General features: G+C 53.4%; 1 protein-coding gene across 6 annotated transcripts in view; it reads left to right on the top strand.

Annotated features, from left to right (window-relative positions):
* TNS1 (tensin 1) overlaps nucleotides 1-12064 on the top strand; it is a 207413-nt gene that overhangs the window by 18050 nt on the left and 177299 nt on the right. For all 6 annotated transcript variants that reach the window (XM_028167912.2, XM_057551606.1, XM_028167910.2 and 3 more), the window contains one exon: nucleotides 2584-2698. In XM_028167912.2, coding sequence (XP_028023713.2) covers nucleotides 2584-2698 — 115 coding nt within the window. Of the gene's footprint in view, nucleotides 1-2583; nucleotides 2699-12064 lie in introns of those variants that run through there.

The following is a 12064-nucleotide window of genomic DNA, read 5'->3' as shown; positions in this document are numbered from 1 at the left end:
CTTAGAGAGGAATGGTGCCTGCACGCAGGGCAGGACTTCCCGGGGAGTCCTCTGAATGGGGAGCTTTCCCAGCATGTGCCTGGGCTGGGGGCTGCGGGTGGGAAGAGGGTGGTCCTAAGCAGCGTGGATGCAGGACTTTGCGGCTTAGACTGTGTTCAGATACGTGGTCACAAGCGGTGTGGGGCCCAACCTCAGGGTGTCTGGAGGGGGCAACTGAGGCCCCTGTTAGTGGTGGGGTGCTGGCTGGCCCCGGGATCGCGTCAAGCCAGACGCGGGGAAGGCTTGGACTGCCAGCCTGCCTCTCATCCCATGTGTGTGGCGGTGTAGTTTTTTTTTTAACCTCTTTATTTGAGTATAATTGCTTTACAATGGTGTGTTAGTTTCTGCTTTATAACAAAGTGAATCAGCTATACATATACATATATCCCCATATCCCCTCCCTCTTGCATCTCCCTCCCTCCCATCCTCCCCATCCCACCCCTCTAGGTGGTCACAAAACAACGAGCTGATCTCCCTGTGTTATGCGGCTGCTTCCCACTAGCTATCTATTTTACGTTTGGGAGTGTATATATGTCCATGCCACTCTCTCACTTTGTCCCAGCTTACCCTTCCCCCTCCCCGTGTCCTCAAGTCCATTCTCTACGTCTGCGTCTTTATTCCTGTCCTGCCCCTAGGTTCTTCAGTACCATTTTTTTTTTTTAGATTCCATATATATGCGTTAGCATACAGTATTTGTTTTTCTCTTTCTGACTTACTTCACTCTGTATGACAGACTTTAGGTCCATCCACCTCACTACAAATAACTCAATTTCGTTTCTTTTTATGACTGAGTAATATTCCATTGTATATATGTGCCACATCTTCTTTATCCATTCATCTGTCGATGGACACTTAGGTTGCTTCCATGCCCTGGCTATTGTAAATAGAGCTGCAATGAACATTGTGGTACATGACTCTTCTTGAATTATGGTTTTCTCAGGGTATATGCTCAGTAGTGGGATTGCTGGGTCATATGGTAGTTCTATTTTAGTTTTTTAAGGAACCTCCATACTGCTCTCCATAGTGGCTGTATCAATTTACATTCTGGTGGTGTAGTTTTTTTTTAAATTTTTTTAATTTTTGGCTGCGTTGGGTCTTTGTTGCTGCAGGCAGGCTTTTCTCTAGTTGCGGTGAGCGGGGGCTATTCTTCATTGCTGTGCGCAGGCTTCTCATTGCAGTGGCTTCTCTTGTTGGGAGCATGGGCTCTAGGCACGCGGGCTTCAGTAATTGTGGCTCACGGGCTCAGTAGTTGTGGCTCGCGGGCTCTAGAGCACAGGCTCAGTAGTTGTGGCGCACGGGCTTAGTTGCTCCACAGCATGTGGGATCTTCCCGGACCAGGGCTCGAACCTGTGATCCCTGCATTGGCAGGCGGATTCTTAACCACTGTGCCACCAGGGAAGCCGCTGGTGGTGTAGTTTTTTTTTTTTTTTTTTTAAGGATTTTTCTTATTTATTTATTTATTTATTTATTTATTTTTGGCTGTGTTGGGTCTTCGGTTCGTGCGAGGGCTTTCTCCAGTTGCGGCAAGCGGGGGCCACTCTTCATAGCGGTGCGGGGACCGCTCTTCATCGCGGTGCGCGGGCCTTTCTCTATCGTGGCCCCTCCCGTCGCGGGGCACAGGCTCCAGACGCGCAGGCTCAGCAATTGTGGCTCACGGGCCCAGCTGCTCCGTGGCATGTGGGATCTTCCCAGACCAGGGCTCGAACCCGTGTCCCCTGCATTAGCAGGCAGATTCTCAACCACTGCGCCACCAGGGAAGCCCGTGTAGTTTTAAAAAGGATATTTAACCTATTGATATTTTCATAATGTAAAGAATAGTAAATAAAAATAAAGATGGAAGAAGCCTTCTGGGCTGGAGCAGGGGGTGGTAGTGAGGGTGAGAGAGAGAAAACTGAGGGGCATGGCACTCGGGGACATGGGTAAAAGGTCGAGGGCCATCAGCAGTAGGATGGATGAATGAGTTAGTTGCATGCACACGGTGGAGTACTATGCAGCAGCGAAAAGGAGGGAGCTGCTGCTATGTGAGCACAGGGATGAATCTCCCAGATTCTTGCTGAGTCAAAGAAGCAGACACAGGAGTATATACTGTATAATTCCATTCATATGAAGCTTAAAAACCTGTCAAAATGGATCTTTCGTGATAGAAGTCACAATAGTATTTACCTTGGGGTAATATTGACTGGGACGGCCACGAGGGAGCCTCCTGGGGTGTGGGTCCATGGGGCATATGTGTGTCAAATTGTATTGAGCAATACATTTAAAATGAGGGCACTTTGCTAATAAACTAAATCAGAAAAGTGATTTAGAAACCATGGAGGGGGCTGGGGTTTTCGACTGTTGTCTGACCCCACCTCTGACTGGGAGTCTGGGTCGCACCCACAGCTTTCTCTTTCCCTGGGCATCTCCTCCCATAAATGGGCTCAGGCCTTTCACAGCTGAAGGGGCTGTCACCTCTCCTTTCCCCAGTGCTTGCCTGCTTCTCCCCTGGTCCCCTGGCTCTTCCCCCAGGAGCCCAGCCTCATCACTGTGCCTCTCCTCCCACAGCCAGAGGACCTGGAGGCCCCCAAGACTCACCACTTCAAGGTGAAGACCTTCAAGAAGGTGAAGCCCTGTGGGATCTGCCGACAGGTCATCACCCGGGAGGGTTGCACCTGCAAAGGTGAGCAGCTGGCTGGGCCACGGGGGATGGGGAGCAAGTCTTCACGGGAGTGAGATGCCCGAGGCCCGGGTCAGGCTGGGATGTCCTTGGGGTCCCGACTTGGTGCCTGGTTCTCATTTGGGAGGGGATGCTGAGCACACGGATAGCGAGCATGTGGGTATGTGTGGATGGCACATGGCAGGCGATGGGTGGCATGGAAATGGCATGTAGCTTATGTGTGGATGGCATACAGATGATATGTGGAAGAAGGTATGTGGACGGCATACAGGTGGCATGTGAATGGCTTAGGGAAGACATATGGATATTATGTGGTGGCAGGTGGATGGTGTGTGGTTGGTGAGTGGCTGGCGTGTGGAGGGCGTGTGAGGGGGTATGGTTGGCCTGCAGATGTCATGTGGTTGGCACGTGGATGGCGTGTGGTCGGCACGTGGAGGGCCTGTGGAAGGTGTGTGTGGGGGTGTGTGCTTGGCACTAGGAGTACTGCAAAGATGCCAAGCCGCGGTCCTGCCCCTGTGGCAGCTTAGGGGTGAGTTTAAGAGGCCCCCAGTTAGCCTCGGAGGAGGGCCTGCTGACTGGCAGGCTTTTGTAATCCCTGTTCTCATGTGCTCCTGGGACGGCCTGGGCTTGGCTGTCACGGCTGCCGGAGGAGTTGGTGTCTTGCCCCAGGTCACACTATGAAATCAGCAGGAGACCCCTGCACCCGATCTCAGCGACTGACACCATCACCCACCCAGTTGCCCCACCAGATGCCTCCCTCTCTCTCACCCCCACCTCCCATCAATTGCCAGCACTCCCCTCTCCATACAGCTTGATTCGCTGAGCTTCTCTGCAGCCAATTCAGGCTGCCGACACCTCTCACCCGTGCAACTGACAGCTGCCCCTCTGCCTCTGGCATCCTGACCCACCCTCTCAGCCCACCTCTGCACCAGCTTCCGGAGGGCCTCGATGTCAGGTCCCTGGCTTTAGCCTTGGGAGCCCCCGCTCCCTGAAGACACAGCACAGACCCCTTCCTGTGGCTGCGCGGCCTGGTGGACCCACTGCTTGCCAGCTCTCTGACCCACGTGCCCCCGGCCCCCAAGTCCATAGTGAAACCAGCTGCACCTCACACACTTCCCAAATATGCCAAGTACGTCAAACATGCCAAAGGGCCGGGCTCTTTCTTGCCTGGAGCCTTTACTCACATGCTCCTCTCCACCAGGGCTCTCCCCTCTTCCTTCCCTCCATGCCCACGTCCTGGTGGGGCTGGAAAGCTGGGCATTAAAGCACTTCATGTTAAAGCACACACACGCATGATCTCATGCAGCACTCACAGCATCCGGGAGGTGCTAGCGTCATCCCTGTTTTACAGACGAGGAAACTGAGCCTCCGAGTAGTTAAGTCTCTTGCCGAGGCACACAGCTGGCTGGGTCGGAGTTGAGTTTCCAGCGTGTGTGCTCTCTGGGGGCAGGAAGGTTCCTAGACGAGAAGTTTCAGCTGGGGTTGGAGGCCGGAGAGGGTGGATGGAAGTGTGTGAGTGTGTGCATGTGCATGTGGGGGGCATTCCAGGCAAAGCCTTTCGGGCCAAGGGCAGAATTTTATGGTCCCTAATTGCAGGACTGGGACACACCCAGACTGAGTTTAGCGGGCCCGACAGGAATTTATGCCATACCAAAATTAGCCACATGGTGGCACCCTCCTCCCAAGAGTCCTGGCTGGCGCGGGTGGTGGTTTCGGGTCGGAGCTGGGAGAAGCCGGGGAGGCGTTGCCTAGGCTGGGGTTTTGCCTTTTGCTTCCATCACCACCACCACCTCATCCCGTCCCTTGAACCTGCTCATGTTAGCCCCGCCTCCCCCCCCCCCCCCCCAGTTCCTTCCTTCCTCTCCCAATGCACCTACCCTTCCCCCCAGTGACTCTGACGCAGCTCTGATAGGAGGCAGCACGGGGCTGGGGGTGTAAGGAAGTCCGGCACTCTCACTGGGTGACCTTGGGCACATCTCTGGCTGCACATTCTGTGATCGCCTGTGGTCCTAACTTCCCCAGATGACCTGGCTTGAGGGCCCGGGTTGAGGAGGGGATTTGACCCCATGTGCATGGAAGGCTCCCAAGGGGAGCAGAGATGACCCCGGTCTCACCTGGTTCAGAGCCTGGCCCTGCTGGTGTGAACCGGAGTGGAGGGTGGGTGGCCAGCGGGCTGCCAGGCTGGTTTGGCCGCTCTGGGTGAGTTAGTGGGAAGAAGAGGGAAAAAAGCCAGGGCCACTCTCCAGAGGCACCACCAGGTGTCAGGACTGGGCCATGGAAGGACCAGGGACCCCCAGCCCCACAAGGGAAGACAGAAGACTCCCAGCTATACAGGCCATATGTGTATCCCCAGCAAGAGGGTTGGGGTCACTAGGCTTGGGGGCAGGGTTGGGGCCACTGGGCTTACTGGTGGGAGATGCAGGAATGCGCCAACTCTCTGTGCTTTGGAACCAGGAGGTTGTGGTGGCATGAGATCCCCCTTATCCTTCCCTCTCTCCCTTCATCCATCCATCCATCCAGGGCCACCAGATATAGTTGTTCTCTGGCTGAGGGGGCCATTCACCAAGGCCAATCCAAAGGGTTTGCTGTGCTCTCTGGTTCCTCTTCCAGTCTTCAAGTCTCCGGCTGCAACATGGTGACCCTCTGGATTAGTGGCTGGGGGTTCTGGGTTGAATGTCAAGGCCCTGCATTCACAGTCTCCATGGGGCTTGCAAAGTTGAGGGAATTTTGCTGCAGGCAGGGGCAGTGAGGACACCTTCCCAGATCTAGAGAGACTGGGGCATTTGTTCTGTCTCCCACTAGCTGCCCTGCCCCATAGCTCCCCATCCTCCTGCATTTCACTGTTTAATGGACTATGGCTGAAGGGCGTGGGGTGGGAGACGGGGTCGGGAAGAGAGTCAAGGAACCTGGGGTCTAGTTCTGGTTCTGGGAGACTTGAAGGCGATCAAGGCAGACAAAGAACGAAGGTGTGTGGACACGTGGGTGTAAGCGTGACGGATATACAGGCAAAGAGGTGGTCGTGAGACCGTGGCTGGTCTTCTGCTGCGCTGAGCCTGTTTCCTCCTGTGTATCATGGGGTTAATAATAAACCCTGTGCTCGTCTCTGAGGGGGTGACTGTGAGGTCCTGTGTGTGGCTGTAAAGTGAACACTAGTGTCAGGACTAAGGCTCCCCGTGCGGAGACAGAGACGGACGAGACAACTGGAGGAGAAGAGGCCTGGGGCCTTTGTCAGTGGCCCAGCCTCGACTTCTGGGCCTGCCACTCACAGGCCAGGTGACCTCAGATAAACCCCTTCACCGCTTGAACCTCAGTTTCCTCATCTATAGCTAAAGGGTTGGACCAAGAATATCTACTGAGGCCCAGACCATGGGGGGCCTGGAGAATTCCCTTGTTGGAGTCTGTAGAGTGTGGATAACTCTCCCAGTGTAGGCTGCCACTCCACCCCCTGTGTGCATGTGTGCACCCATCTGACAATCATGAACCTCTGGGCTGGATGCCATGCCAGGTACTGGTGCCAAGACCCAGCCCCTGACCTGGGAAGACAGACATGCTGTCAGACAATCAGAGAGCCCGGTGGCAAAGCTGACACAGAGGTGTGTGTGAAAAGCTGTCTCTGACTTGGCAGAGATTTTCCTGTCAAGCTTCAGGAGGGCATCCATATGTAGGCTGGGTCTTGAGGGATGTGTAGGAGTTCCTCAGTTCAAACAGAGGGTTTCCCACAGGTCTCTGGGGGCAGTGCTCTAGGGAGTCTAGGGCCTTGCCCAAGGGCTCTAGCCTCCCACCAGGCTGAAAGCCAAGGGAAGAGACCAGAATGCCAGCTCAAGAGCCCAAGGCCTGCCATCTGGATCTGGATTGGGGCCCAGACTTAGAGTACTCCCCTTCTAAATGCTTCTGGTTAGCTTGGAAGGTGGGGGCGGTCACCTGCAGTTTCCCCAGGGTGGATACTTGCCTTAATGGGAGAAGTCTACCTAGAAGCCCTCACTAGTTGGATTTGGGGAAACCTTGTTTCAGGAAGCTTTCTCTTTACTGGGGATCCCAGCTTCTACCCTGTGTCTGAGTCACTCCCTTCTTGGAGTCACTGGAAGCAGCCTGCTAGGGTGGGAAGATGCTGCGTTCCAGTCCTGGCTTCCCCCTGTGTGGTTGTGTGCCCTTGGGTGAGACAATTAACCTCTCTGGGCCTGGTTTTCCTGATTCTCTAAATGAGGGGTTGGACTAGATCAGAGGTTCTTAACCATGTTCCAAAGGAGCTGTAAGGTTCTTTAGGGGCCCGAGAGGGTAGGAAAAAGGGGGAAACCTAAGGGCAGGCTTAAGGACCTGGGGCCCTGGAACCCCTGCCCACTTTAATCAGAGCACCTCTGGTTTTAGGAGTTAAATATATCAGGAAGCAGGATGGTGTGGGGGTCTTGCACTTGGCTCAGACATCCTGGATTCAAATCCCAGCTCTTACCAGTGAGAACTGAGGCAGACTGCTTCACCTTTCTGTGCCTTCGTTACCTCACCTTTAAAACGGGACACACGGCAAACCTCCCGCCTTGGGCTACTGTGGGGATTACCTGAGATAACATATGTAAAGTGCTCAGAACAGATCCTGGCACATAACAAGCATTCAATAAGTGCCAACCAATATCACTGAGATTCCATGTAAGAGTCCAGCTGCATCAAGATTTTGGCTGCCAAAACGAAAGCTTGAAAACCACTGGATGGGATGACCTAGAAGGTTTCTTCTTGGTTCAACTTCAGAGCCACACCATACCCACTCCCCCCCGACCACCCCCAGAGTCACCTTGCATTAGGGTTCTCCAGAGAAACAGGACAACAGGATAGATAGGTAAGTAGGTAGATAGATAGATAGACAGATATTTATTATAAGGAATTGGCTCACATGATCGTAGAGACTTGACAAGTCCAAAATCTGCAGGGCAGACGGTCAGGTTGGAGACCCAGGGAAGAGTTGCAGTTCAAGTCCAAAAGCTGGCAGAATGCCTTCTTGCCTGGGGAGATCAGTCTTTGTTGTTCAGGCCTTCAACTGATTGGACGAGGCCCACCCACATATGGCAGGGAAGGTGCTTTACTCAAAATCTACTGATTTAAATGTTCATCTCATCCAAAAAAACCCCAAACCAACCATTCACAGGAACATCTAGAAGAATGTTAAACAAATATCTGGGTACCATGGACTAGCCAAGTTGGCACCTAATATAAACCATCATGTACCTCCAGGCCAGGCTACGGAAGTAAGCAAGGCAGGGAGGGGCGGCGAGGCCTGGTGGGCAGGTGGGTGGCTGAGCAGGTCTCTGCCAGCTGGGGAAGGAGCGGAGGCCGGCCGGGCATGCAGGCAGTTATCGCCGGGGTCAGGTGCACACCGAGGCTATGTGCTCATTTTCCGACCCGAGGCCAGGAGGAAAAGGCCATTTAGATCCCAACAATGTTGGCTTCCTGTGTTCCCGAGAGGCAGGAAGCCACCCCAGGAGAGAGTCCAGGCAGCCCAGCAAGGCAGGAGTCGGCCAAGGGCTGGGGTTGGGGCGCAGTGCTCCCCCCGTGCAGGTAACCTACAGACCCCTCCCCTCTATGGGGCTTTCTGCTCCGTCTCAGGCCGCTGGCTTGGCCCTGCTGTGAGGGGGCAGTGTTGACACCCGTGGGCTGAGGTGGGGCTCCTGGGCTCCACGGAGCTTTGGTTTGACAGGGTCCCTCCCCAGGGGGCTTCATCTTGCAGGGCCACTAGCCTTCCGTGGGAGCTAGGGAAGGCCATGGTCTTCTCAGGTGGGGTTGGTCATGAGATGGGTGTCCAGGGAGGACTCAGGCATCTGAGGGATGCCAGGATGGGGAGGCTAGAGTTTTCCTGCCCTCGTTCCCCTGCAACGAGAAATGGTACCCTGTGGAGTGGGCATCCCTGTCAACCGGGTGTTTCCTCAACAGCGTTTGGGATGTTTTCAGGGTTGGAACCTGGGTTCCCCCCTTTGTTGGTTGTGGGGAGGAAGTGGTAGGTGGTGACTATAATGGAGAGACTGGCTGGGATTATACACACGCTCTCACAGCTGGAAGAGAGCTTGGAGACCATCTGTTCCAGGGGTCGGAAAGGCAAGGGCCTTCAGAGGAAAGCAGGCAAGTGAGTGTGGACAGCAGTCCATGGTGGGGGCCCCAGGGATCCAGAGAGAACTGCTCTGCTGGAAGGCACTCCAACTAAGAGAAGAAGCCTTTGTGATTTAAACACTGAGCCGGTTAATGAAGACAAGCGTGCAGGCCCAATCTACCCTGGAGGCTGCCAGTTGGCTGCCTTATTTTCTGAGCAGGAGTCTGAGACTCAGAGAGGGGAGTGACTTGCTTCAGGTAACACAGCTCTGATAGCAGTCAGGACAAGAACCCAGCTCTCCTGACTCGGGGCTCTTCCGTATAATAACAATCACGAAGGTGATGGAGATGCTGCTGATATAGCTAATCCTTATACAGAACATACTCTGGGCTGGCCACGTATATTAACTCATTTAATTCTCACAACTCTGTGATGTAGATGCTATTATTACCCCCATTTTCGAGATGAAGGCTCAGAGTGGTTAAGTTACTTGCCCCAGATCACAGAGCTGGTGTGTGACCTGCATCTGAGCTGAGAGCCAGTCTACATGCAGCCAGGTAGGTAAGTGGGTAGGTGGAGAGCAGGACCCATGGATGAGTGGACGAAGGATCAGTTAACTCCTTTAGTGTTCCCACCCTCTTACTAGGCTTGATCGTAGGTGGTGTTTGTCCTGAAGCACTTGGGAAGACTGACTATGGTCCCCACCTGCCCTCTCCCAGCAGGGGGTGGAGCTGAAGAGCGAGGCTCCCCAACCCTCTCTTGTGTCTTTTCTGTTGCCCCAGAATGTCAGTTCTGGTCCCAGGGGTTTAGGCTGGGGAGAATCCTTCCAGTTTGAAATTATCCAGGGAGGGACATTTTGAACTGGGCCTTGAAGGATGTATATGAGCTCACATTCCAGACCTGAACCTTGTAGACTCGAAGTCTGTTTGGGGAGTTTGGTGGGGCAGGAACAGATCTCTTTAGTGGCAGTGGCTGGAGGTAGAGGCAAGACTAGGCCATGTAGGGCCTTATAAGTGTGTTGAGGAGCTAGACAGAGGGTTCTAAGCAGGGGTACAATGTGATCAGTTTGTACTTGAGAATGGCCTGTGACTCTGTGGATTGAAAGGAGACAAGGCTGGTGGGGAGATGGGGCCCAGGGAAGGATAACTGGTCTGAACTGGTGCAGTGGTGTGGGAGGAAGGGTGGGATTCAGCAGCCTCGTTGGATGACTAATTGCTTGGTAGGGTAAAGAAAGGGAAGAAGGAGTTAGAGAGAGGAATATGCAGGTACCCAGGGAGCAAGGAAGGACCCAGGGGATGGCCTCTGGTCTTTGTTCACAGCATCAGCCTTTGGCCTCTTGCTTTCTGAGGGATCCTGTGCTCTGGTTTCTGTATTAGTTAGCTGTAGCTGCATAACAAATTACTCTAAAACTTAGCAGTTTAAAACAAGTACAGAATTATTCTCTCACATAGTTTCTGTGGGTCAGGGATTCATGAGTGGGGATTCATCCACGTAACTGGGTGGTTTGGACTCTGGGTGTCTCATGAAGTTACCGTCGAGGTAGCTGGGGCTGTAGTCATCTAAAGGCCTGACAGGGGTGGAAGATACACTTCCAAGGTGGTTCAGTTGTGCGCCAGTCAACTTTGTGCTGGCTGGTGGCAGGAGGCCTCAGTTGTTCACTACATGGCCCTCTGTATTGGGCTGCTTGAGTGTCCTCATGACATGGTAACTGGCTTCCCCTAGAGTGAGTGATCCAGGAGACAAAGGCTGAAGCCACCAGTGCCTTTGATGACTTAGCTTCAGAAGTCATATACCATCTTTTCTATAATATCCAATTGGTATATAAACCAGTTCATTGTGGGAGGGGACTGCAGAAGGGTGAGCATACCAGGAGGCGAGACACACTGGGGGCCACCTTGGGGGCTGGCTGCCGTAGTTTACCTTTCTGTGACACATTTGAACGTGCCATTGATCTGAGAAGTGAGAAGCCAGCTAAACGGCATATTTCAAATTACAGCAGGAGGGATGCAGGTTAGAGAGTAGGAAATACTGCCCTATGGGAGAATACCTGAGACAGGTGACTGAGATTGTAAAGGAGCCTTCCCTGGAGGGGACTCAGGGCAAGAGGGTTTCCCTGGGGTTGGGAGCAGGTGCTTCGGAAGGTGCAAAAATTCATTTGTGGGGGCTTGACAACGCCTGCGCTGCTTGGAACCTGCCACTTGAATTCAGTTTGCTGAGCTTTTGTCTTTTGAGCTGGGGGCTGGGGGCTGGGGGAGGTATATTCCTTTGCTCCCCACTCTAGAGCTTTCAAGGACAAGCTCTCTGCATTCCAGCACGTAGGGAGAACTCAGCACATTGTACTGCAATTGCCCAATGATTTCCCCATCTGCCCTCCATTCAAGGGCATTTATTGAGTGTATGTCCACTGTGTGACAGGCAGGCCTGCCCTGCAGGCCATTCACTGCCAAGAGTGCCTGCCCGAGAGAGCACTGGAATCAGTCCACATTTTGCTCACCAAGCCATGCATCCAGGTACAGGGCTGGGTCCTCCTGGAGAACGAGCATCTTCTTGCCATTCCCACAAAGACACTATAGTCAGTGTCCAGTGGGCTGGTCTGCCCAGAGGGTGGGACTTTTTCTAATTTGCACAAAGGTGCTGTGTGCTTGGAGCAGACACTGTTCTAGCTGCTGGGGATACAGTGTGAATGAGACAGGCATGTTCCCTGCCGTCATCCGTCTAGTGTGGGGAGATATACTATATATAAGTGAGCAGGAATTACCCCAGATGAGTTCAGATTGTGAGCTGTGCTAAGAGGATTTTATCAGGGTGCTGCTGAGAAAGAATAATGGGGAGCCTACTGTAATTTGGGTGGTCAGGGCAAGCCTCTTTGAAGAGATGGCTTTCAGTGGATTCTAGAAGTAGAAGAAGGATGTGGCTTGGTGAACAATGGAGAGATGGAGTGAGGGAGAGCTGTCCAGGCAGCCAGAACAGCAAGTGCAAAGGCCCTGAGGTAGGAAAGTTTTGATGCACTCTGTGAACGTCAAGTGTATGAAGTCTGATGCCGAAGAAAGATGGGAGTCCTGGCTCTCATTGTGCTCCCAGTGTCTAGACTGGGGTGGGAGGCCTGGAGTGAACACTTAGGGGTGCCTTGTTGATTGACTATGAGACGCTGGGGGGAGGGTTATGATTCAGGAAAAGACTGAGTGGGGGGGGATGATTAAATGGGGGTGCACATAAACTCCAGTGGAGATCTTCAGGTCAACTCAGCAAACATTTATTAAGCCTCTACTACGTACCAGGCACTGTATCTCTTGTGTGTG

Source organism: Balaenoptera acutorostrata, chromosome 8, assembly GCF_949987535.1.
Source record: "Balaenoptera acutorostrata chromosome 8, mBalAcu1.1, whole genome shotgun sequence".
In the NCBI taxonomy this organism is placed as follows: domain Eukaryota; kingdom Metazoa; phylum Chordata; class Mammalia; order Artiodactyla; family Balaenopteridae; genus Balaenoptera; species Balaenoptera acutorostrata.
The sequence above is the reverse complement of the archived record's forward strand: the minus strand, read 5'-3'. Positions and strand labels throughout refer to the sequence as shown.